Source organism: Lingula anatina, chromosome 5 (assembly GCF_051362555.1).
Source record: "Lingula anatina isolate TDL-2025a chromosome 5, LinAna3.0, whole genome shotgun sequence".
In the NCBI taxonomy this organism is placed as follows: domain Eukaryota; kingdom Metazoa; phylum Brachiopoda; class Lingulata; order Lingulida; family Lingulidae; genus Lingula; species Lingula anatina.
This window is the reverse complement of record NC_141771.1, coordinates 21,258,688-21,286,461: the sequence shown is the minus strand read 5'-3', so window position 1 is coordinate 21,286,461 and position 27,774 is coordinate 21,258,688. Positions and strand designations below refer to the sequence as shown.

At 34.8% G+C, this 27,774-nt stretch overlaps 2 protein-coding genes and 1 long non-coding RNA gene across 11 annotated transcripts in view; 2 read left to right on the top strand and 1 right to left on the bottom strand.

The window, feature by feature from the left end:
- Nucleotides 1–1,226: 1,226 nt before the first annotated feature.
- Nucleotides 1,227–27,774, top strand: part of LOC106179369 (uncharacterized) — a 119,636-nt gene continuing 93,088 nt past the window's right edge. For 2 of the 4 annotated variants that reach the window (XR_015334556.1, XR_015334555.1), the window contains exon 1: nucleotides 1,227–1,380. This is a non-coding gene — a long non-coding RNA (uncharacterized LOC106179369). Of the gene's footprint in view, nucleotides 1,381–1,568; nucleotides 1,662–2,155; nucleotides 4,216–27,774 lie in introns of those variants that run through there. The other 2 variants (XR_015334558.1, XR_015334557.1) reach the window with 2 other exon arrangements.
- LOC106151474 (HEAT repeat-containing protein 3-like) overlaps nucleotides 10,686–27,774 on the top strand; it is a 29,438-nt gene continuing 12,349 nt past the window's right edge. For 2 of the 6 annotated variants that reach the window (XR_015334848.1, XR_015334852.1), the window contains exons 1-4: nucleotides 15,441–15,612; nucleotides 18,790–18,891; nucleotides 19,226–19,400; nucleotides 19,579–21,528. Coding sequence is in view for 1 of the 6 variants with exons in the window: in XM_087014253.1 (XP_086870379.1) it covers nucleotides 10,952–11,074; nucleotides 19,226–19,399 (297 nt within the window). In the remaining 5 variants the exon portion in view is untranslated. Of the gene's footprint in view, nucleotides 11,075–15,440; nucleotides 15,613–18,789; nucleotides 18,911–19,225; nucleotides 19,401–19,578; nucleotides 21,529–27,774 lie in introns of those variants that run through there. The other 4 variants (XR_015334849.1, XR_015334850.1, XR_015334847.1 and 1 more) reach the window with 4 other exon arrangements.
- LOC147761874 (uncharacterized) lies at nucleotides 12,453–15,954 on the bottom strand. Its single transcript, XM_087014250.1, has 2 exons — nucleotides 15,272–15,954; nucleotides 12,453–15,075 (listed from the first exon to the last, which is right to left on the bottom strand). Exon 2 carries the CDS (start codon nucleotides 14,844–14,846, stop codon nucleotides 13,641–13,643), a length of 1,206 nt encoding a protein of 401 aa, XP_086870376.1. The 5' UTR covers nucleotides 14,847–15,075; nucleotides 15,272–15,954; the 3' UTR covers nucleotides 12,453–13,640.

Below are 27,774 nucleotides of genomic sequence, written 5' to 3'. Positions count from 1 at the left end.
CACTGGGACTCTGTGCTCTAGGCATGGGAACCCAGCCAAAGTTTCTCCCTCTTCTGTATCTACTGGTAACAAAGTTGTTCTGCCCATTACATAAACTATCACTGGGACTCTGTGCTCTAGGCATGGGAACCCAGCCAAAGTTTCTCCCTCTTCTGTATCTACTGGTAACAAAGTTGTTCTGTCCCTTACATAAACTATCACTGGGACTCTGTGCGCTTTGGTCAGGTGGAAGCAAAACTTCCCCCGTGAGTAAACCCATTTGTCTTCACGCAGGAAGCAACTCTGCAACTTTGAACTTTTATGATAATCAGAGTAATTTTTTTATTTTTTGAAGATATTGATAACCAGATTTATTTTACAACCAAAACCTGCTGCCAATTTTCAGCATTAAGGAGAAATTTTATCTATAAATAAAGTTTAATTTTTCATTTTAAATATTTTAGTCTTTCATAGTTCTCTATAAATCTCCTTTTTTGAATATTTTCATTATGTATCTCTTTATATGGTATTTAATGAAACATCTTGAATTAATATCTTGCTTAGGTGTTAAAGGTTGTTACGTTAAATCTGAAAGTGAAATAAAACGGGGCATATTTTAAATAAAGGCATGTAAAGATCAACGGTTTCTTGAGTGAAAAATAAAAGCAAAATACATGTAGATCTTGATTGTTGATTTAAACAATAGAAATTGATACAATATCCACCAAGTAGACTGATTATTTACCAATGTGGACTTAAGACTTTTGAATGTGCTTATGTAAAATTATTCAAGTTATATATGTAGATATACCCAATTTACAGCATCAATACAACTCTAAGAATAAAGATGTGTTAAATGTTAAGTCTGCATTTGAGATGTAGAAAATATATAATAGTTCTTTCAAAACACAACAACAGTAAACTTTCAAAACGCGTGAATTTTTTTTTAAACGTTACCAACTCTAATTTATTTGGACGATAACAAAGGATGTAGTAAATTGGTTCATACCTTTCTCAACTTATAATTTCCTTTATTTCTGTCAGTTCTATTACGTTAAATGGATACAGCTCATGATGTTGTATTTCATTACTGAACATCAGCATCTGTGATTGTGCGTTAAGAGTGGGAGTGGGGTAATGTACCTTTCTCATGGGGCGGGGGGGGGGGGGGGGGGGCACGCTTGCCCTGTAGCATATAACAAAGGTTAAAATTGAAATCGAGATTTCCGTTTGGAAAGTGTTCAAGTATATATTATTATGTAATCCAGGTGAGTATTTTGGTGAGAGGTGTTCAGAAAGGACCGAGGTCAGTAAAAGATGGCGAAGAAAGCCTTGTGTCTCATTGCCACAATTTCTACGAAATGGTCGGAAATCTGGGACTGAAATTGGCATCGATCTGTTGTAAGTACTGTATAGATGATGGAAGATAACATTGGTTATTTGACGTTAATGATATAAATAAAAAAAATGATGCATTTTGCAAATAAACCATCATGTCGACATTTTGCCTTGACGTCAACAATATTTTACATTAAAAGTCCAAATTCAACTTGACGTTTAAATAGCTAATTATCTGTTTTTATTTTCAGATGGAATCCATTTGCCAGAAAACGGATGGTGAGAGATTTGCTCCAGCAGTGAACGCGTCTTCCGTCTTAAACAAAGTAAGGACAGCTTGGCAGGTAACTTCATTCTCAGGTCCTAATTTGTTTTTTAAAAATTTCAAAATCCACCTCAGCAAATCCCAACCCGCCAATGTGCACATGTCGTGAGTATGTTGTTCTTCTTTCTAAGATCTCATAAATGTTGTTTTTACTACCCTCCTGTCATATGTTTATTTCTAAAATTTCACTTTATACGTAATGCGAGGGTCACTATCTTTTCAGTAGCACCACTGACGTGTGGTTCTAAAGACACAGAATGTTGTCGCGTTACAGTGTGTACACGGCGTAAAACAATAGAAATTATATTGTTTGAAAGTGCATGATTACATAGAACGTGTCAGCTCAGTATATATATATATATATATATATATATTCGTCTAATTTAAAAATTGAAAAGTGGTTTGTTGAATATTACTATAAGAATCGAAATCGGTTACCGTAATATTAAAAATTGCTTTATTTAATCAACCCTTAGACATTGTTTTGTAAAGGCGTTTTTTGTTTAATTTCAGTGACTCAACCGTGTACGAGAAGATTGAATACGTTCTCCATCAATGACGTCAGACACGTGTTCTACAGCGGCTGCATCCATGTCAAGATTACATGTCGCATGTCAGAGTTCGTCTGCTAGTAAATTTGCAGGGTTGAAACTTAATATAAAGTGTAATTTTTACTTTGTGCTGTGATTCGACTGTAGTTATTTTCAAACTATTACAACATAGTGTTCAGGAAGAGTACTTTGCTACACGTACATGTTGTAGTGGTTTATTACCGTGTAGGTGTGGCAATATAAACAACAATGCACATGTAGGACGACCGGTTTTCTTTTTGTTCGTAACAATATTTGTGAGGACAAATCTGCAATTTGGCACTTCTCCGTGAACAATTATTTATTTAAAAATGAATTCTAGTATTTATTTTGGTGATGTTTAGTTTTGGAAAGAAAGAAAATATTCCAACCGTGTAAAATGCATTTATGGAAGTCTTTGGAAGTTATTGTTATATTGTCAAGTCGTCAAGTTATATTGTCAAGTACGCGCCATATTTGATCCACGGACTAGATAGACGGTGGTTCAACTGGTTGTGAACTCGGTCTAATGCTTTAGAAAGCGTCTGGAAGTTGTAGTGTGTGTTCAGTTGAAGAAAAAAGAACGAGATGTGCATCCACCGAAAATCAATAATTCGCTGTAATTTGAATAATTATGCTTCAGAAATTGCAGCATAATCAAATTGGCAGAATGTGTCATTAGTATTGCAGAACTGTCCACACGTATTGAAACGAAATTTCTAAGTTTGAATATGCGATTGTGACGCATATAATATAAACTTCGTGTTTCAATGAGGGGAGGGGTCAAAAGTCACCCTGGTTTTAGAAACGAAACCAAGGAGTTGAAAATTTCCCGAAATTAATGTGCATTTGTTATTGCACGAGTGGTAGGTTACAAAGGAAAATCGTTGTGTTTCAGAAAATATTTTATTTCAGAATATTTTCTACATTAGGACTGACATTCATCAAAAACTTTCACATTCTGAATTTTAGACAAATTCTTGACAAAGTCAAATCAATCATTTTAGCTAATTATTTAGAATAATGAGTACTCGATGAAGTTTTTAAGACTGCCAATTTCTGCCAATGCTCCCAAAATAGAATGTGATGCAATTTAAAGCGAAATTTATAGCAAGGGATGAAAAACTAAAGAAATATTTTTCGTAAATTTACTTAAATTTTGGCTAGCAGTTATTTATGTATTGTTTGAAAATTCTTTTAAAAATATCCAAAAGTGTTTAGATCAGCGCTCTGTTAAAGGTTGGCATTGTACTTAGTATTTTTGTAGTTTATTCTTCGGTCGAGTTTAAAGGGTGATTAAAGAATAACTTCTTATATGTTAGTCCTGCATGTCCTGTTGAGTTATAATGCCGATTGTCGCTAGATCACTTAATACCGGAGACCAGTCTTAAGTTTATTAGCATTGTCTTAGTAAGTGTGTATTTCAAGTAAACTGATATTTACGTATTTTTTTCCTTTTTCTTTGAAATGGCTATGGTTAAAATAAACTTGTAAGTTGGTCATGTCATGATTATGATGCCAGTTTTCGCTCAAAGTTGTGCCATGCAGTACATATACATATTTTAGGAATTAAGGAAATACGTTGATTTTGGACATGACAATATTTATCGATGAACTAAACAACCAGGATTCATATAAAATTTTATCATTTCGCCTACCTATTTTTGATTTGTGTGCATACATCAGCAAAACGACATAGTGCTTGCATGTGGGTACATGTGTCAAGATAGGATGAGGTTATATGCATATTGAATTTTCTATATCGATCACACCAGTGAATTTAGACAAACGTTATTATAATTTTTTGTATTTGGATAATTTTCCAGTTTGCCTGTAAATTTTGACAAAAATGCATAGAATCTCGTTATGTTGCACACTAGTTAGCTAGAGAATCATTTTTGTTTGTATGTAAAAGCTTAATTCAAATTTCATAGTACGTTTTATGAAATTGCCATTATTGTAGAAAAAATATATTGTAAGTTTTGTAATATTTTGTGAAAACAACGCTGTTACTTTTTGTATCCATTTATGCAATAATAAATGTGCAATATTGTTTTATGAACTAAATAGAAGTTATTTTTCTTAACTACAGAACCACTGACCCCTCTTACTATACAGTGTTCGTAGCACTGTTTTGTAGAAGTCGAAATTCTTTATTTGGATTTATTTTTGTAAAAGATAATTTGCTGGGACCCAGTGGCGCCAGGAATCGAACCTGCAACCTTCTGTCTCGGAGGCAAGCGCGTTACCTACTCCTCTAAGTGTTCCCACCCACCCTCCCCAGGTAGATTTTCTTCTTATAGTAACCAAAGGAAATTTTTAAAAAGACTGGGAATTACTTGCTTTTATCTAAGTACGCGAGCAGGAAAGTGAACCCCAATTGGGTACCAATGAACATAAAAAAAACTACAACGCAATGCATACCTTTGGTATTTCTTTATTAAGACCAAAACAAAATTCCATTCCATATATGCGTGTATATTTAACCATCTTAAAACACCAGTTTGTGCGACTACATTTGTGATTCTTTTTAAGTTTTGAAGGTTTGAATAAAATGATATAAACAAAGTTATTGAGATCTTCATTAGAATTCACTAAAAATGTAACAAATTCAATCTATTTGATTTTACAAATAAAACTATCAACTAAACTTCTTATGATTGATCTTATGTTTGATATTAAAGAAAATATTTCAGAAAAGACTTTTTCTTTTAAAAAACAACGCCAGATCTGGTATCCACCCCACCTTTAACATCAGAAAAATCGAAAAGAAAACCCACTCTGGACTAACATTATCAAGTACACATAATGCTACAAATTGCCTAGAATTTCACAATTTGACTACATTTACATGTCCCGGATCCGACGTTGTTTTTTTCTCTGTTTCTAAACATACGGTATTATAAGAATCATTTCAATAACCAAATACCTACAATTATGAGCAATTCTACAACTCTCGTGACAAATGTTTTGCTATCACAGAACATATATGAACCTCACATAGCACATGTAGAAAGTAATCATATTTGCACATGCTGATCAATCTTATAAAAGTAAGAGGGTTTTTTCAAAGTTTAGCAGATTTTGAAAAATAGCATCAATTTTCATCTTTACACAGAATCTTGATTTGTTAAATAGACATCATCGTCCAGTTTCATTTTTACGAAAGTCGTGGTGTACATACTACGAACCTAGACATCAGAAAATTGGATATCATTACGAGAATAAATTTATGAAAATTGAAATCATGTATTCTAATCTCTTATCTGAACATCAGAGTAAAGCTAACGTTAAAGGCACATAGTGATTGCAGGACTCATGTGTAGCTAAAATTTTATTTTTCTAGAAATTTCAACAATAAATAATTCAGGTAATACGGTATACAAAACAGTTCACAGCAATTCGATCCACTAAGTCAATTAATTTTCCTTGAAATTTTAACAATATATCACCAAGGTATACGGTATCTAGAACACTCATCGTACTTTTCTCATCGGTGTTGGATAAAAGTGTGCTTTGGTGATAAAGTGAAATTGTTGAATTTCTCAGGATGTTAATTACTTTCTAGGTAAAGATGTAACGCGCACTATATGCCTTTGAATTGAAATTAAAACCCATGTTTTCGAAGGGAGTGATATTATTTTGTATGCTGAACTCAAAGTACTAAAGAAAAAGAAATTAAGAATTGACACCAGCAGAAATTATTATTTAATGTAATATTTCCTGTTTGTCATTAATTTTATTGGATAAAAGAACGCATTTTAAAAATAGCTCACAAGACATTAGCAAAAATATCATACAATGTTATATTGCCAATATTTGATACATTTTAACTGGACAAATCAGAAAATAATTTCATCAGCTGTGTTATGTTATAAGAATGAAGTAATTTTTCTGCAATCAACAGCTTAGATCTAATATTGAAATCAGGGAACGAGGGTATCCAGGTGAGTAATGATGAATGTTCTGTCTGACATCGAAATATTAAGCTGATGACTGAAGAAAAAATACTTCACTGTTTTCTGAATAGAGGAATATTCTCTTTAAGATATTTGCAAGCAAGTTTTATAACTACCTATTTTCCTACATATACTATCTCTCTCCTTTGCAAAAAGAATTAGAAAAATAAACGCAAAACGTTCACTCCTACGGCTATATCTACTAACGCAGTTCAATTAACATGAAGTGCATGTGAGTTATGAAGAGCTGGCAAAAATGTGGAGGAAGCAAAATATTGGGGTATTTCCAAACTTGTTTTAAACATTCAGGCATCAAAAACGAATCACAAATAAGTTATCATTAAATAACTAACATTAATATCTTACAGTGTTGTACTAAATCGGTTGAAACTGATATATTCGTATACTTAGTATCTGGACCGCCTCGCATCCACTCCCTGGTCACTCAGAACTGATGAAGACGTGACATCTCTTTCTGGAGTGTTGGTTACATACGATTCATGGGGGAGGAGGCAGGACATTTTGGACGCATTGTTTACTTAATTATCATCATTATCTGATAGGTGAACCTTCATTGACAATTTACTGCAATAAAAATGCATAGGACTCGTTTGTGTTAGATATATTTCAAATGACGCCAGTGATAAAATTAACCTCATACCCTAACACCCTCCCCCCCCCCCCCCCCCCCCCAATATATCACTCGGATGACAGTGTATTATCTCACACGAAACATTATTTACGTCACTGGTTATGATCAAATGCACTTTTTTTCTGAACAGAGTTTAGTATATGTGACTGACCTGAGCGAACTATGGCGCCATCTGCTGGAATCGGCAGACTAAAACTTTATAAACTTTAAATTATGTGATCATATCTGAATGTGCGATGATGTGTTCTTCATTTACCTTCACAATGTCAGATAAACTTGAAAATATATGTGTGTGTGTGTGTGTGTGTGTGTGTGTGTGTGCGTGCGTGTAATCTGGTCATGATAACGAAGGCGTTTATTAAATTATATTACAGAGTTTTGGCCAGTGGCAGGAAAGAAGAGTTGATTAGTTGGAGAAAAATACCACTTATCCAAGGAAAATCCGTGCAATATTTTAATACGTCAGCACAAACGCCGTGAAGATACGCTATGTCTATATTTTGCCAAAGTATTTTATTCAAATGGATTTTTTTCACTTTGCATCATACAGCCAGTTATCATAACGCATGTCTGTACTGTCATGCACAAGTTATAACAGGTTTATTCTACCTCCCCAATATCCTCCTGTCATTTCATGCCGTCAATATTGACATATAGAAGACTTCAACATATATCATACATCACATGATTCTTTCACATACAGTTTTTGGGAGACCTGGACGGCAGTAATGTCGACAGGGAAGATTTAATTAAAACGTTAAAACACATAATTGTAAATAAACCTAAAAACTTGGCACATTATTTAAAAAACAGTTTAAGTCTAAGACAGACAGTTTTATTTAAGGCGGCACATGTGCTGATTATACCATGAATTATAGTGTTTATTTAACTTCCAACCTTTATATATATATATATATATATATATATTACTATGATGATTATTTTTTTTATTACTATTATTATTATTCTCTGTTTCTGATATATTGCAGTATGTATAAAGTACGGTGACTTGTAGGCCCATGAGGCCGGGTGAGGCTCTTTCACCTGTCCCGTTAATAAATAAATAAATTCTACAGCACTTGAATAACACATTTTATGTAATAAAAGAAATGAAATTCAATTCGTATCAAATATTTTTTCTTCGATAATTAATATTTCAAATTGTTACACCTCCGCCTGGCGTTTGGTACAATACAGAAAAGGTGGTGATTATACTAGAAAGTTTGAAACAAGAGGAGGTGTGTTAATCTGTTAAACTGATTGCATTCAGCAGAGTTGGATTGATCTACGTAGAACGAAATGGAATGAAATCTTAGATTCATTTTAAAATGTATCTTATTATTATTGTAGTGCTCTTAATATTCATCTAGAACTTCAACCCACTGGGTTATCAATATCTTATCAATAAATAAGAAATAATCATTATTATACAAGGCGATATTCTGGCATCTGTTCTGTCTCAACATGATTGTGACGTCTACCACAGAATTGATGATAATGTGTTAGGTGTGACAAGACGTTAACTGTGTTGTCGATTATAGGCCAAAACAAACAAATTTTAGCATTTTATTTGTCTAAATATGCCAATAAAGGCATTTGATCGCACTTTTCTTGCCGTTTTTTTTTTGTTCCTCATCTACGGGTTTGAGTTTCAAGATCCTTCTTTACAAATGTAGAATTAAGTTGTTCATAAATATCTAAGATGCAGTATTACTTGCAAGGTGAACTACCAACGCGCAAGACACGGCGCATTTTTTTCTAATTGTGTTTCCTACGCCAAAACGTAAAGCCAAATATAATTCCACATATATTCATGATTTGGCCACGTATTCAATGCCAGATTTAAGGGGGATGGCGTGCCTCTTACTTTAACGTTTTGTTTCCCAGATGTATTTTCTCCCCCATCCCCACCCCCACCCCCCAAAAATAAAATAAAATAAAATAAAATAAATAAAGAGGATAAAAGAAAAAAATCTATGTGAAATCTCAACAGGGGCTGGCCCTCTCTTATACGTAAATGAGTGTGTGACAAAAAGATAATAATATCAATTGAAACAAGCAAAACGAAATCCAAGACTTTTTACCGTCACTGTGCCCTACATATGAGAATAAAATTGTCTTCCTCCACTGTTTTATATCCAATGTTTATAACCACGTCAACTATCAAACAGCTTTGTTTTAAGGTGACACGATGAATGTCTTCTCTCTATGTCGAGGTAGATTCTACTGTATTTTGAATAAGACCGGTGGTAGGTTGTGCCTCACGATAACCATGACTGAATTTTTACCGCGTTCGCTTTTCATTTGTGTTGCACCAGGATCGACACGCTTATCTATTCCATGTATTAATTGGAGGTTAATTTTCACGAGACTGGACACAGGTAACTGTTAAGTCTCTATCTGTAGTTAAAAAAAACATTATATTAAGATATCAGTGGCACATTTTATTTTTACAAACGGGAAAAATAAGTACGTTTTCAGTTTAAAGACCAAAATAAAGTCAACTGGTAAATTATTGCATTTGGATTGTGTGGAAAATTAAAAATGCAATCTTCCTTGAATTTGATTTAAAAAAAAATTTTTTTCTCAATTACTTTATTATTCGAATTGTCTTTTTATCTAAATCTTATTGACTAATTGATCATTCAATATGGACATGAAAGTTATGGAAATTTCATAACAGTTAAGTACCACACCCTCGCGTTCTAACGTTAGACAAATTCTTTCGCTTAAAATCAGCGGTGCCACAAACAAAATGCAATAAAAGCAATGGAATATGAGTTATTTATATCTATAAAAAAAAAAACTTTTCCGATTCGCTGGAACATATTAATAAAAGTGATCTTTACAGTACCTCTCGAGGGGAGGGAGGGGGCGTACACCGGGGCTCTCGTCAAAGAGCCCTTCTCAGCCTTTTAGCTGTTACAAAATGCTTCCGAAGAGCGGATCGAGAAATGATTTATAATGAGAAGAAAATTGTTTTATTTGTTTGGGGAAATTACATTTGCTAGCTCAAATATGTATTATTTTTATCAGATAATAAGAATTAAGATCACCGCTATTTGAAATCTCTGATGTGAACATCACCTCCGGACAGCCTTATATTACTGCAGGCAAACTAATTTGCATATAAGAGAAAAAATGCATTTTTTCTGGTTTTGAGTCATGTACTGTTTTTATAACTTTTAAATAACGATGTCCATTTACCCTTATAAATTACCAATCATTTGATTGACACGCCCTGTTTATGAATTTATTTATATAAATTATAAACCTTCATATCACAGACGTGAATCACGTTATCACGTCCAAGTCAAAACATTGTTAAACTAGCGCCAATAACTGCAGTGAAGAATGTAGGTCAATATTGCCTGTACATCTCCCATAGCATTATTGATTTTTTTTCTGGAGTGGAACATTTTAGGGAGAGGCGGACGAGAGAGAGGAGTATCCATTGAACTGCAAAAGAAAAAGAGAGCGTGGAGCTGTTATAATCAGAGTCTTTTACAGTATCAAAGAAGAGTATAAAAATAACACACTTTTCCAGTTTCACTGTGTAGCACTTTGCAGACAACATGATAATTCTCTATGCCCTCTGTCTCTCCCTAACAATTTGTTGACCACGTTAACTGTTCAACTCCCGGCAGAAGATGAACCAGCCAACGATAGTTTTGACACACAGGTGTAGGAGCCGCACCCTGAAGTTCAGATCTTAATAGCAATTAACCCTTGCGGTTGCAAGTAACTGGAAACGACAAGTGTATGCCATAGTGTAGATGTTTGTTTCAAATTATCTGCGACGCTCAGGGTGATAAGCCGGGATAGGGGCGAGACGGGAGGAAGGGGGGGGGGGCGGTTAACCCTTTCACAACCAACTGCGTCACCCCTGAGCAGAGGGCGAATGCGTTTCCCTAAGCACTAACCAGTCAATTTATTTAAGAATCATTCACTATTATTATGCATTCTCAAACTTTACTTAGAGTGTTTTTGTAACTCATGGGGTATATTTGTAACCCATGAAAGCCACTTTTTATTTATCCGAGATGCGTCAAACATTCTATTATTTAGCGTGATCCGTGAAGTCTGAGCAAGGGGTGGAAGCGTGAGGAGGGGGGCACATCGAAATCGAATGCGTTCCATCAGCACCATAGAGTCTACCGCAGCACTATTTCCACCCTGGTCCGGCAACCCAAGGCCGTCACTTAGTGGTGAGTTGTTAACAAGTCAGGAAGACAGCACTAGGGACACTCAGGTAAACTGACCATTAGTGATGGGGTCATCAGTTGGCCACAATACAGAGGTCTTTGTCAGTAGGTTATATTTGTATTTTTCATAGATTTTATATCAATGAAAAGTTTATATATGATATCAATCATTACCTGTGATCAGACATGAAATTTTGATCAACAGATTCTTGTAGCTAAGAAAGCTAGTTTTTGAGATTAGTGTTTTATTTTTCAGAAACCAAAGGGGGTGAGTTAAACCCCCCCCCCTCTAAATCTGCCACTGCCTATTTTCTTAACTACTGAATTTTCCATGTTTTGACATTTTGAATCATTGACATATATGTTGATTTATTATTATGATTATTATTATTATTCTAGAATTCATTTTGATGACTACAGTTCAGCATCACTTATGGTTCACTTGTCTGGAATTGCACAAATTTAGCTCTGATAAAAATTACAAACAGGCTTGAAATACAGACACTGTTGTATGCGTTTATGTTGGATAACGTGGTAATACTACTTTCCTTATTTGTGGTCAAAATATTTACATGTAAATCACTATGAGAAAATCCAATGCTGACAACAATAATATTTATAACCAGTTTCAGTAATTTAATTTTCACTTGTTGCTTGCTCAGTAACATTCTAATGATATGTGGGGAATTACACTTTTTAGTATAAAACTAAGACAATGGCTTCATGACTTAACGTCTTATAAAAATCAGCTTGTTGATTATTCTGATTAATTGGTCAGAAAAGTCAACAAGCTTACTTTACCTCTTAAGACTTTACCGTAACATAGTATCTGGAATTACGGACTACAGGCCCGTTGCCAGGGGGTGTTTGGGGGGTTCGAAAGAAGCGCCCCTTTTGCAGGGAAAAGGTCCACTCTGGGTAAAATTTGATGTAGGTACGTGATGTTTTTATGGAAAAAGGTCCACTTTTTCAGAAAAAGAACCCCCATTTAGAAATTGCTGGCTACGGGCCTGGACTACAATAAAAAGTTATCATGTAAAATACCGAAATTGCCTGTGAATTATTTAATGTCTCTGACCCACTGATACAGAATGTTAGGTGAACTTGTGTTCAGTTGATAAATTAAAATATTGAAATTGTGCTGACACAGATGTGACTTGTTGATGGCTGGTCAGAAAACCTGGGAACACTGATAATACAATGACTTCTTTCATACAGTACTATATCTACAGGGATAATTCCTGTCTTTTTCATTTTTCCATTTGTCTTTCTTCCTTCCTTAAGATTTTGAGCTCTTTCAACATCTGACTTGCCTATCGGTCATTGAATCTATTTCTTTAAAGTCTATAAAGAGCCATCTTCTTTGTCTGGTATTATCAAATATTCATTTTGAGTTTGATATTTTGGTGAATAAAGAAAAAGATGTTTCTTTTTCAACTCTTTATTTGGTATCTAAGTCATTGGATATATAAAAATTTCATACATTAAAAATTAAACAATGTAAATTCTTTTCATCTTATTAAATTGCTAGCATAATATCATGTATTTGACTAAGTACAATTCTTTTTCATATATGATCTATCATAGACAATGTATCTGATCATGAAAGTAATTGATCTGATGAATACTGAACCTACACTGTATAAAAGTAATAGTTATTCATTAACAGTGAACAATTAAATCAATAACAGTATAATGATAAAATATGATTGTTTTTCAATTGTCCAAAAATAGCAATGTTATGAGGCGTTAGTTTTTTCTGTTTTTTATCATCTGAACACATTACTGAGAGTTGTAGAAAGGATTTTTCATAATTGTTGTGATGACACCTGGCGTGGTCCTTTTTATGCCAGTATTCCATATACATCATATTGTCAGTGATGATGGTGATATTCCGCAGTAAAAGTGTCATCATCTTTATGGTAGTATTCTGTTCTTTCTTCCTCATATATGTGATGGGTTATGGCATTATTGTTTGTCAGTTTATTTTCCATGTGACTTATTTCATCCGTCTCCCCCTCTAAATCTAGAACATTGTTGGGCCCACTTTCACTGTCAAAAGTTCCATGTACATTATTTGAATCATGTTTTCTTTCGTTGTGCGTTGTTTCTTGTGTTCTACAATTATTTCCTTGACTGAATTCTGCTCCACATTTGTCTGGTTTCTCACAAGTGTGCATTCTTTAAAGGCCAATTTTGATATAAACTCTATGTCACAGTACTTGCATGCATCATGCTTTTCTGCAGTATGAATGGTTTCATGGACAGTGCAAAAACCTTGAGTAAAAGTTTTGTCTCCAGTGTAAACTGTTTCAGGGTAAGTGCAATTCCCTTTTGGAGTGAATGTTTTCTAAAAAAAAATTAAAAATATGTTTGTCTCCAGTGTGTTTTTTTTTCATGAAAGTTACAAGATTTTTTTTGTGTAAAAGTTTTGTCACAGAATCTTCACTTGTAAGGTTTCTCTCCTGTGTGAATTCTCTCATGACATATGCAAGATTTTTTGTCTATAAAAAATTTGTCACAGAATCTACACTTGTAAGGTTTCTCTCCTGTGTGAATTCTCTCATGACATATGCAAGATTTTTTGTCTATAAAAAATTTGTCACAGAATCTTCACTTGTAAGGTTTCTCTCCTGTGTGAATTCTCTCATGCTTTATGCAAGAAGTTTTGTCTTTATAAGTTTTGTCACAGAATCTGCACTTGTAAGGTTTCTCTCCTGTGTGAATTCTCTCATGGGAAATGCAATGTGTTTTGTCTTTAAAAGTTTTGTCACAGAATCTGCACTTGTAAGGTTTCTCTCCTGTGTGAATTCTCTCATGATACATGCAAGAATTTAAGTCTTTAAAAAATTTGTCACAGAATCTGCACTTGTAGGGTTTCTCTCCTGTGTGAATTCTCTCATGACATATGCAAGATTTTTTGTCTATAAAAAATTTGTCACAGAATCTGCACTTGTAAGGTCTCTCTCCTGTGTGAATTCTTTCATGAGATGTGCAATTTGTTTTGGCTGTAAAAGTTTTGTCACAGAATTTACACTTGTAAGGTTTCTCTCCAGTATGAATTCTTTCGTGCACAGTGCAATTGACTTTTTTAGTAAAAGTTTTCATACAGAATCTACACTTGTATGGTCTCTCTCCTGTGTGAATTCTTTCATGCTTTATGCAAGAAGTTTTGTCTTTATAAGTTTTGTCACAGAATCTGCACTTGTAAGGTTTCTCTCCTGTGTGAATTCTTTCATGCTTTATGCAAGAAGTTTTGTCTTTATAAGTTTTGTCACAGAATCTGCACTTGTAAGGTTTCTCTCCTGTGTGAATTCTCTCATGAGATATGCAGTGTGTTTTGTCTTTATAAGTTTTGTCACAGAATCCACACTTGTAAGGTCTCTCTCCAGTATGAATTCTTTCATGCACAGTGCATGGGCCTTTTTGAGTAAAAGTTTTGTCACAGAATCTACACTTGTAAGGTTTCTCTCCTGTGTGAATTCTTTCATGCTTTTTGCAAGACGTTTTGTCTTTATAAGTTTCATCACAGAATCTACACTTGTAAGGTTTGTCTCCGGTATGAATTCTTTCATGACGTATGCAAGAAAAACTGTCGGTAAAAGTTTTGTCACAGAATCTACACTTGTAAGGTCTCTCTCCTGTGTGAATTCTCTCATGACGTATGCAAACAGCATTGTCTGTAAAAGCTTTGTCACAGAATCTGCACTTGTAAGGTTTGTCTCCAGTATGAATTCTTTCATGCACAGTGCAACGGCCTTTTTGAGTAAAAGTTTTGTCACAGAATCTACACTTGTATGGTCTCTCTATTGAGCACATTTTTACTGAATGGTTTAAGAACTTACTTGGTGGTATAAAAGTCTTGCTACAGAATCTGCTCTTGTAAGGTTTCTCTCCAGTATAATTATTTTCTTGAATTTCATGAGATGATTAATTGCTGAGAGATTCTTGTCACAAGTAACATTGAGTTCCATTTCCAAAGCTTCTTATCACATCTTATCACAGGCGATGACACAGGCACGGCGATGCAGGGACCATTCGCTGTCACCTGAAACGAGACACAATGGAAAATAAACTTTCTTCATTAAAATAAAGTTTCATCGTCACCTTTTTTTTCATACTTAAACCTCCCCTCAGTTGTATCGTTCAACATAATATCATTTACACAAATATAATTCCGAGACATGTAAATTAATTTGATTAGAGTCGATTGCTTGTGCACTCTACTCGTATTATGGCCTTACCTGTAGTTATGTAACTTCAGTGGACGTGTGCAATTTGAATAATTAAAATTAGTATGTACCGCCAAATAATGCAGCACAGAATCCACCTTGTGATAAGAAATATGTATAAAAGACGTCTAGAATTAAGATCGTGGGTCAGACTGAAGAAGACTCGAAGGTGACCGCTCAACGGAGCCATGGGAGACGGCCTAGAGCTTGGAGATTTCACGTAGAACATGTAGTTAGAGATCGTCAACTAATAAACCATTAAACTGGTCATTAGGTGGACTTGGGTTTTCTTTGTGCGACCTTACGTAAATCTGACACGAATCGTGGAATCTTAGGATCGCGTTATCCACTAAGTAAGTCTAAATGATTTGTCCTATTTCGAGCCCACGCTTGAATTAAGCATACAAAATTATATAAGTTTAGGACATTCATCTCATATGTATATGTAAAGGTACATAACATCCTGTCAGCCATTGTTACTCTACTGTCTTACATTTTGCTTTAAAAGCCAGTCAGTCACTTGGATAAGGTGCCAATACTTATTGAGGCTTAATATGTCCTTTCCAATACTGAAATCGTCTGCACAATTCAACTCTCAGAGCACCATAAGAATATCCATTTGGATTCTATATGAACTTGTTGTTAACATTACCAATGCACCTAGTTTTTGTACTGAGCAATGCATAAAGTTTTTATTGGGAACCCCCTGTTTAACATCTTGAATCCAGTCATTTTATTGGACAATGTTAACTGCTGGTTACAGTGGACGTATCTGATTGGTTGAAGTGATTTCTCTCCAATACTTCAGATGCCATAATTTAAAGATGTTATCTGCACAACCCACTGCATATAATTATCTGTTATTACTTCACTAAACATTGGTAAACATGTAACATGACACCATCAAGCTAACATCTAGCTAGTTAAAAGACAAGGAGTGATTTTATCAGTTAGTTTGTATTTGTCACACATGCCAGGCTGTTTGTGTACATGATGTGATAAGTCATTCAATTCAATTTATGAAACTCTTCAGCAACCAGCAGTTTCAAAAGTGGGTTCTTTTTCTGAAAAATTTACCTTTTAATATGCAATCTTCGTGTACTTAGATAAGATTTTGCTCAGAGGAAACATTTTCCCAGCAAAAAGGGACCCCCACATCCCCTGGCTACTGGGCCTGTTTAGGTTAAGAAATTTATAAAAAATTTATTTCAGTTATAGGTATTAAAACTTTATTCCTTAACTCCACCAAGGTATGTTACTTTCAACAAGGCAGCAAAGCTGTCAAATGTACAGACAAAAAGAAGGAAAAAACAAAATAGGGTACAGTCAATTCTGATGCAAAAGTACATTATGTTAAACTGCAAATTCAACATCAAATTTTAATTATGCTCAACAGGTAATTCCAATGTAAGTAAAATGTGTAACAAGCATAAGGCTTCAGCCCCATAGGAGTTCAAGTTCACACTCTGAAAATGTATAACTTCCAGAAAAAGAAGTCAATTAGACTGCTTTTCCAACTCAGGCTGCATTTTAGTCCTGTATTTCTTTTTTTGAAAGTTTGGCAATCATAAGTAACATGGTTTTCCCATAATGGTTTTCATGGCAGCAGCACCCAAAATTGTGTGTTCTTCTATTCTGATACAATATTACATAATGGTTAACAGCATAATGACAATCAATTTTTAATAATAAAATAAAGGTATCATGGATTTTCAGAAAATGTGACTAGCATGGGTCTTCAAGCCTGTGGAACTTCAAAGTCACACCTTGAAAATGCCAATATGTGAAAAATTAAACTTTCACAAAAAAACTGTTTAACTGGCAGAAAGAATTACCAAACAGATTGCATTGCCTACTGAAGCTGTATTTAAGTCCCATGTTTCTTTCTGTAATTTTGAGAACAGTAAATGACATGGTTTTCCTTAAATGGTCATCATGGGAACAGTGCCCAAAATAGGTTATTTTCAAATTTTGATGCAATATTACATAATGTTTAACAGCATAATGATCATCAATTTTTAATAATATCATGTATATTCAGAAAATGTGACTAGCAAAGGTCTTCATGCCCATGGAACTTCAAAGTGACACCTTGAATATGCCAAAATGTAAACTAGACAGCACTGTGCTGAAATGGGTTTATTTCCATTTTTAACACTTTTTTAATATAAGATGAAATAAACAGTTTACTGCCATTTTTATATGATCAACTAAGAAAATTGATGAGATGGGACAAATATCAATAGAACTGTGTCAAATGTCCAATTTCCTCCATTCTGACATTCTGAACATAGTAAATGATTGAATCTGACTGATATGAGTTTATTTCCATTTTTGACACTTTATTACACAATACGCGATAACAAGTTTACCATAATTTCTACATAATCAACTAACAACGTTGTAAAGATGCAGGAAATGTCAAACAAACACTTTTATGTGTCTTATTAATTAAATAATAAGACTGTTAACATGCCTAAGAATTGAATTTGAGGAAATGTGAAAAAACAGCATGACTTCTAAAACAATGGCCCGATTATACTAATTTTCAAACTCAACCTGCATTTTAGTAAGATTGACCACTCCTGTGAGTTTAATGACAATTGGCCTATCTGTTTTTCTTATATTGTGTTTACAGTGTTGTATATATGCTAAAAAGTGAAAAAACAGCATAACTACTAAAATAGTGGCCCGATCATGCCGATTTTCGAACTTGACCTGCGTTTTAGTAAGATTGATTACTCCTGTGAGTTTCATGACAACAGGCCTATCGGTTTTCCTTAAAATGTGTTAACAGGGTTGCATATATGCTGAAAAGTGAAAAAACAGCAAAAATTCTACAATAATGGCCCGATCATGCTGATTTTCGAACTTGACCTGCGTTTTATGAATATTCATCAGCTCTGTAAATATAAAGCCAAAAAGTAAAACTGCCCTCCACTTATCGTGTTAACAAGGAAAGTGCACGGCGCCGGCATCGGCATCGGCGACGACAGACGCAGGTGATGGCAATATGTACAGACACATCTGTGTCTGTACATAAAAAGGAGCAAGAATAGACCTTTTAAAAGGGATAATAAAGGGATAATATTTGACAGTTTTGTTGGCTTTTTGGCCAAAAAGTTAATTTTCCTGGAGAAAACAACAATTTTCAAATATTTAACAATGGTTTTTTACATTCAAAGTGAATCCCTCTTTTTTTTTCTAGAAAAGTTTTTTTTTTTTTTTGTTATTATCTTTTAAGAGATTATAAGAGAGTATAGCCATCAATGGAGGTCACGTGATCTAAAGACAAGCTTAAATATCAGAATAATAGCTATAACTGCCATTTTTGTGGTAAAACAATATATCATATTTCTATAAGTTGTTCAAAATGTTTTTATTGTGAAATAAATAGATCTCATGTGAAGAGTTATTATCCCTTTATTGAATGTGCATGTGCAATTTTTTTTTACTTTTTATGACTGCATTTTTGCCAGCTTTTCTGTTTCAAACATAATTTATCCCTAGTGTTAATTTTTGTCTCTCAGGGTAGTGTGCCAATAGGCCAGGAAAACACTTTTTGTTGATAGCAGCTGTAATATCAGTGAGCCACCACACCATTACTACAGAGATGGAAACACACCTATAAGGTACCCCAGATATGTACATGTTCGTCATGTATGGTTAAGTTAACGGTTTACTCACAGGGAATAGTACCAGTGTTAAATGAACTGTTTTGTCTAGTTGATAACAACTTAAAATACTGAAAGCTTTCTGACATTAAAGTTTGTACTGATGATCAGAAAACCAACAGAGTCTGTGAAGAGTGAAAAAACATTTGTTTCTTTTACCTGTTATTAAAGGGAACACTTCGATTGCTTTTAGAATTTTTAAAACTCTTTTGCTAATGTTGATGAAATTTTGGTTACTGTTTGTGGTCTGTATATTTGCCAGTTTTGCTGTTCAGTTTAATTTTCCCTTCAGAATTTTGGCTCATTTCTTGTGGAAGTAGTAACCAAGGACCAGACATTGTGGGTGTTTACTGAGGCTCTTGACGCCATCTTTGATGTGTTTGCAGACGATCATCTGGACCTGTTGTCATGGAGATCAGGGTCACAAACAAACTCCAGACCTTATGGTACCACAGCTAATAGCTAAGGTAAAACTGTTCCATGTGGTATTTATTTATTTATTTATTTATTTATCAAAACAGTTAAAGAAATATATCAGGACTTGCATTGGGCAATATGAAAAAGATGCATGTTTTCTTCCTAATTTACAAATGATTCCTGCAGTTGGGTTAATTTTTTATTATTATTGTTGGCCATCACCTGAAGGATATTCACCAACTCAAAACAGTTGACTCAAACAGTCATCACCAGAGATGCAAACTTCAACCTAGACAGAATGGAGTAAATAGTGCAAATTTAGTGGAAATAGTGACACAAAATACAAACATTTCCCCATTGGTCAAGCTTGCTTACAAATGATTCCTGCAGTTGGGTTAATTTTTTATTATTATTGTTGGCCATCACCTGAAGGATATTCACCAACTCAAAACAGTTGAATCAAACAGTCATCACCAGAGATGCAAACTTCAACCTAGACAGAATGGAGTAAATAGTGCAAATTTAGTGGAAATAGTGACACAAAATACAAACATTTCCCCATTGGTCAAGCTTGCTTACATGAACTGTCGATCAGTATGAAACAAGGGATCGATCATTCAGGATATTATAATTGAGAACAATTTTGACTTTGTTTCAATGGTGGAAACATGGATCACTACTGATTTACAACAAACCTTGACAGCTGACTTTGTCCCAAGAGGATACCAATGTGTGCAGATACCACGAGAAACACTCAGGGTGGAGGAGTGGCATTCCTAGCCAAGAACAATTTTAAAGTTAAGAGGGTACCTAAAGTGCTCTCTCCCACTTCTTTCGAGTACATTGAGGTTTTGGTAACTGCTGTTTCAGATTATTTTAGACTAGTGACTATTTACAGAATACCTCCATCTAAGAAAAACAAATTGGGTAAATCCGACTTTTTAAATGAATTCAGTGACTTACTTGAACATCTGGGACCACTACCTGGTAAACTACTTATTGTGGGAGACATGAACCTTCACTGGGAAATGACTGACTCTCCGGATACTAAAAATTTTTTATCAATCAATGAGTCATTTGGCTTAAGGCAACATGTAACGGGCCCCACACACATCCATGGACATACCCTTGATCTGGTACTCACGAGAGACTGTGATGACATCATTAGTGATTGTAACATAGGACATCTGCTGTCAGATCACCATATAATCATCAGTGAGCTGAAATGTGGTAAGCCTCATCCAACAAAAGAAAAAATCTCTTATAGGAAACTCAAATCTGTTCATCTTGATGACTTGAATACGAATATCTGTGCTCAATTAAGTGTAACTCAGTATACTAACAAACTGACGACTGATTGTGTTAATATTTATGTCAGTGTTCTCACCACAGCGTTATAGACCCGGTAGCAACCCTTAAGACTAAAAACATTTGCAAAAAGCAGTTACAGCCATGGATGAATGATGAAATATTGGATTCAAAGAGAGAAAGAAGGAGGATGGAGCGTCTTTGGAGGGGCACTAGACTAACAGTACATCATGAATGCTACAAAACACTCAGTGCGCTCATGTCAACTCTTTTATCAGGAAAGCAAAGGAGTCCTACTTTTCAGATTTAATCAATGGTTGCAATGGTGGCAACAAAGCTTTGTTCAACACAGTGAACAGCTTATTAGGGAAGTCAACTAATACCACCCACCCTGGAACAGTTTCATTAAAAACTCTTGCGGACAAGATGAGTGAATTTTACATATTGTAACAATTGGGGTCAGTGAGGCTACGAATCCGCTATAAGAAATCATTAGACGTAATGTAAACACAGGCTGCACGATCGTCTGCTATAACCTGTTTTTATTTTTTTCTAGTTATCTTTCACTAATCCTACCTAAAAACTTCGTTTTCCTCAGAGCCTTATGTCCTAGTGTTTATCCAAACGAACTCCGTAGTTTAGTCTTTCATTGTAATCCATAAAAAGGGTAAAAATAGTCCAAAATTCTAATGCACATGCTGGCCACACTTCCATGCTGAGCGGCCATGCTGTTAGGTCACGACCCTGACCTTTGACCGCGTCGAGTGATGACGTAACGAGGCGAGTCTATAAATAGGGCAGAGCTCAAAGTCGGGGCGATTCGAATCTTACAATTCTCTCGTTGAAATTTTTTCAAGACAGCTAGCGCCAGTTAGTTCGATTTATTTTTATTTAATAGGGTGCCCCTGCGGGGGTTACCCGTCTTGCATTAAGCACAACTTTATGTAATTTAGAATAGATTTTAATTTAAATAATCTTATTTTTTCCAGTTACTATTATAGTATTAGTAGTTGCTAGATCGTAGTTACGTTCTCAGCTAGATCCTTCCCGTAGCTTACCCTCCCCCCCCCCCCGGCCTTAGATTAACTGTTTTCATTACTAATCACCCGCTTGTATTATTGTGCACTCTTTGTGCAAGTAGTTAAGTTGAGTTGTGATTACTTTCTCCGTTTTATTTCTAAGAAAACACGTTATCCTAAGTTATCTTCACATGTTATCTTAATGGTTACGTACCGATTCTCCCCCGCACCGATGCTCCCCCACTTCTTTACATCCCCGCACCGATACTCCCCCGCTTCTTTACATCTCTGCACCGATACTCCCTCGCACCGATACTCCCCCGCTTCTTTACATCCCCGCACCGATACTCCCCCGCACTGATACTCCCGCGTACCGATACTCCGCAAAAACACTTCTCCCCCAAGGCATAGATTCTCTGGCTTTGTAAACCCCATTCGTAATTTACAACACTTTCTATAATGCTTTTTTTTTCAAGATGCACCACCCTCTTGGGACCCAGAATTGACTATTTTTATTCGAAATATATTGGGAAAAATAAAGAACGTTACACGAAGTCGATCTCAGACTTAGTGTGCAGCTTGACAGTACGTAGGTCTACAGCTCTTCCTTGTGATTTTTGAGAAATGTTTTTGCAAAATTAATTTCGTTCTCCTACTGTACTCAGTAGTTACTGTATATATATCTTGTACGGCCTTTTATTTATTTATTTATTTTTATTTTTTTATTAACTTAATGCAAAGTTAGTTTTAATCTAAGATAACGCAGCTATGTCCTTTTTTTCAGGCAACAATATATTTGTAAAATTATTAAGTAATAAAAAAGAAGTACTTAAGCACTTCGTTTTCTGTCTTTTTCCTCCAAACTTCTTTTCTGCTCTTTAAGCTTCTTTCCCTTGTCTTTTGAATCTGAATTAGATTAGAATCTGAATTGAGCAAAATTCAAAATTTTTGAAAATTGTTGCACAACGAAATTGTCGAGACACGAGCATGCGTCATCACATGAGCACGCCTTTTATACTCGCTGTCCCGTCGTGTTTTCGACTTTGTTCGTTATAGATGTGAGGGGGTGCGCCGTACTCAACACGCAAAGGGCTCTTACATAATATGGGCGGCGGTTTATATAAAAATTCAAAACACGTTTAGTCGTCGTCGTTATCAGATCAGTCGAATTGAAAACACGATTAGTCGTCGTCATTACACGAGTAGTCGTCGTCGTTATCAGATCAGTCGAATTGAAAACACGATTAGTCGTCGTTATCAGATCAGTCGAATTGAAAACACGAGTAGTTGTCGTCGTTATCAGATCAGTCGAATTGAAAACACGATTAGTCGTCGTCGTTACACGAGTAGTCGTCGTTATTATCAGATCAGACGGCAAAATACGACTAGTAGACGTCAAAACGCAACTTGTAGAAGCCAAAACTCGATTTGACGCTAGATGGCGCTCATGTCAATGGTCTTGGCTACCCTTGTGCCGACTTCATAGTCAATACCGCGAAAATCTGACACTGACAATTAAGTGCTTAATTTGTGATTGACATATTGAGGAGAGTTGACAGATGTTGTACTATAGTAGGCTAGTATGTGATAGATACAATACGAGTCGCAGAGCTGTACGTGAAATAAATACAGGGGTACGAGTGTATTGTCATGATGGGGTCATGGTTCCGGTTCCGGTCGTGGGAGAGGCTCATGAACGAGGTCCTCTACATTTTCTTCTTTATTGAAAGGATTCTACCTTGACAGCTTAGTAGCATGAGGTATGATGAAAATTATAGTTACGCCCGCATACCATGGTAAAGAAAAACAACAAAAGGAAAAACAAAGAAAAGAATTTCAGTGGAGAAAGCGTCAACAAGATACAAGTGACAACGAATCACTCGACGCCAATACCATATGTGAGCTCAACAATGAGCCAAGCACCACAGCCACAAGGGTTTTTGCAGTTTTCTCCCCAGGGACAATTCCCGGGATATGTTTCACCAGTGCCCCAACCAGGAGACTTGTATGGATTGATTGGAAATCTTACTAGAAAGGTTGACGAGGAAAATGCACGACTGGAAAAGCTAGACGTAATAGACCGCTGGCTGACGTAATAGATCGCATGGAGAATGCGATGGAGACCATGAAAAACGAGATGAAAGGTATGAAAGATAAGGTCGGGGAAATTGAAGATGGACTCAGTGCTTTAAACACAATATCAGAAACCAACCGAATTGAACTGAAAGAGATGCAGAAAAATGTGAAAATGCTTGAAAAGGACGAGGCAAAAACTACGAAAGTTATCGACGCAGTACAAGATAACCTTACACACTTGAAAAACGAAATCGTAACACTGAAGGAAAAACAAGTAGACCTACAGGCCCGAAGCATGCGCGATAACCTTATTTTCACGGGGATTGATGAAACAGACGAGGAAGACACAGAAACCATACTTGTCGATTTTCTGGAAAATAAAATGAAGGTGGAACACATGCCAGCTTTCCATAGAGTACACAGAATGGGGAAAAAGACACCAGGTAAACCACGACCAATTATAGCTAAATTTGCCAACTCTAAAGTAAGAGACAACATTAAGAAAAGAGCGGTGACACTCAAAGGTATAGAAAACAATAAATATGGGATTAATGAACAATACCCCCGTGAAATTAACGAGAAAAGAAAGATGCTCTATCCCTTTTATAAGTCAGCAAAGAGACAACAAAAGAAAGCGGTAATGGTTTATGATAAACTGTATATCAACAACGTGCTATTTGTGCCCGACTCTGAACAACCGGCGAAACGAACCCAGGAAACCCCACGCTCCACACCGGGATCGGTACATGGAACATAGGACAACCATGGAGGCACCAATATCCAATATGAACTTGATAATCTGAGAATAAATATGTTATATCCTAATGACCCCCCAAGAGAAGGTAACAGCACTAGTAACAGTACAAATCTAGACTATGACATAACAGAGGATCTTAAACTTTTTTATTTAAATGTATGTGGGCTAAGCAGGAGATTGCAATACCCAGACTTTAGAGAACTAATTGAAAAATATGATATAGTATGTTTTACAGAATCAAAAACTGATGAACAAGACAATATTGATTTGCCAAACTTTACATTATTTGCTAAACATAGAAAAGCATTTTCAAACTATCGTTCAGGTGGAATAGTTCTTGGCACTTGGGTGTAAAAATCAATTAGCTAGTTTTATAGAACCACTTGAAACTGACTCAGAATACATTCAATGGTTCAAAATTGATGGATCATGTTTAGACTTTAATGATGACTGTATCCTAGGTGTTGTTTATATACCCCCTGAGAAGTCTAACTACAGCTCACCAGATGCATTTAATGAAATTGAAAGAGAATATCTTGTCATAAGCTTTACATACGATAAAATTTGTTTAATAGGAGATTTTAATGCTGGAATAGGAACAAATGATGATTTCTGGGCCACAGATGAAGTAACTAGTCATGAACTTAATACAGGTGACCCAGACATTGACAGATTAAATGATATTGCTAAACTTGATGAACTGAACATTCCTAGAAAAAGGCAGTCAAATGATGCCAAGAAAAATAATTACGGATATTACTTACTAAATCTATGTAAATCAAATAATCTTTTTGTGCTAAATGGTAGACTAGAGAAAGGCAAGTTTACCACAATTAGGTCAAGTGTTGTAGATTATTGCATAGGAACACCAGAATTTATAAGGGGTGTAGTTGACTTTGAAATATTAGATTTTTCTAAACTTTTCTCTGATATACATTTACCATTGTCTTGTTCACTCAAAAGCGGTCAACACAAACAACAAACAGATAAAGTTAAGAAAACAACAGACCTTTTTATTGAAAAAATCAAAGCATGGGACAACACCAGATCAACCCTATTTTGTGATAATATTGATAAACAAGAAAGTGACAAAATTTTGCAATACATTGGTAATCTTAACATAAATGATGTCTGTAAGGAGAAAATAGACTTTATCACAGAAAAAATCGCTGAAATTTTGCTTAACTCAGCTAAATTAGCGCTAGGGACATACAAGTATAGAATTAGTAACAAAAATGAAACTCTTAAGAAAAGGAAAAATAATGTATGGTTTGACAAAAAATGTTTAGAAACTAAAAAACAATATAGAAGAGCAAAAAGGTTATACAATAAGTACGGGTCAAATATTTTCAAAAGTGAACTTAGAAAAGCAGAAAAGTGCTACAAGACCACACTAGATAATAGAATAAAAAAGCATAGAATAACTATTATGAACAAAATAAGGAAACTCAGGTATGCAAGTCCAAAGGAATATTGGAAAATATTAAACAAAAAATCTGAACAAAGACTGGAAATAAAAAACCTAGACGAGTTTTACAATTATTTCAAGGAAGTAAACAGTAGTGTAGATGGAAATAACCCACCGAATTATAACCATAACCAGATAAATAATGAAATGCTTAATGAACCAATTACTGAAACTGAAATCCAAAACACAATAAAAAAATTAAAGAAAAATAAAAGTGCTGGTGCTGACAAGATATTGAATGAGTATATTATCTCTTCTGCCAGCACTATGATGCCAATCTATAAAAAATTATTTAATTTGGTATTAGATACTGGTATTTTACCAGAAGCATGGTTAATAGGCACTATAATCCCAATCTATAAGCAAAAGGGAAATATAAATGACCCAAAGAACTATAGGCCAATTACTTTACTCAGTTGTCTGGGTAAAGTATTCACTTCTATATTATGTAAAAGACTAACTGATTACTCTGACAACTTTATGCTGTTACAGGAAAACCAAGCTGGCTTCCGAGCCAACTATTCTACCATTGATCACATATTTACATTAAATACACTTATAGACCTTTCAGTTGCATCAAAAAAGAAATTATATTGTGCTTTCATAGATCTAAAAGCAGCTTTTGATAAAATATGGAGGGCAGGGTTATGGGTGAAGCTAATGAATCTCAATGTAAATGGAAAATGTCTGAACGTTATTGTAAACATGTATAATGGCTGTAAATCTAGAATATCTTTAAATGGTATATTATCGGAATATTTCCCATGCAAAACAGGAGTACGACAGGGCGAAAACCTATCACCCTTCTTATTCTCAGTATTTTTAAATGATCTTGAAGAATTTCTAATGCAAAAAGATGTCACAGGCTTATCACATGTAACAGATGAACTAGAACATGAACTACACATATTAATGCAAATAATGATCATACTATATGCAGATGATACGGTTCTCCTAGCAGATTCAAAAGAAAACCTACAATATCAACTTAATTGCTACTCCACCTACTGTCAGATATGGAAGTTAAAAGTAAATGTAGAAAAGACAAAAATCATGATAGTTTCTAAGGGCCGCACCCAAAAGAATATAAAATTTACTTTTAATAACCAAAATGTAGAAATAGTTAATTGTTTCAAGTACTTAGGAGTTTATTTCTCTAAAACGGGATCATTTTCAGAAACAAAAAGGTATTCAGCAAAGAAAGCAACTAAAGCTATGTATGGGATATTTAAGAAAGCAAGGCATCTAAATCTAAGCATTGTTGATCAGCTATATCTCTTTGATAAGATTATTGTTCCGATTTTATTATATGGGTGTGAAGTATGGGGATTTGGTAATTTAGAAATCATAGAACAGGTGCACTTGAAATTTTGTAGATATCTATTAAATCTAAAAACCAGCACTCCCAAGATAATGATATATGGGGAATTAGGTAGAATGCCATTAAGTATTATTATAAAAGGAAGAATTGTATCATTCTGGATAAACTTGCTCACAGGTAAACAAAGTAAATTTTCATATATATTGTATAAACTCGTTTATAACAGATTTATGCAGGGATGTGAATGTAAGTGGATGGGAAATCTGAAATCCATTCTGGATAACTGTGGTTTAAGTAATATATTTAGCACACAGGATGTCTGTAACAAGGAATGGCTTATAAATTGTGTTAAACAGAAATTGCAGGATCAGTATATACAAGAATGGAATTCAGATTGTAACAACTCTAGTAAAGGGTTAAGCTATAGTATTTTCACAAACTCAGAGTTTAAAAATGCAGGAATTATATACTTTCT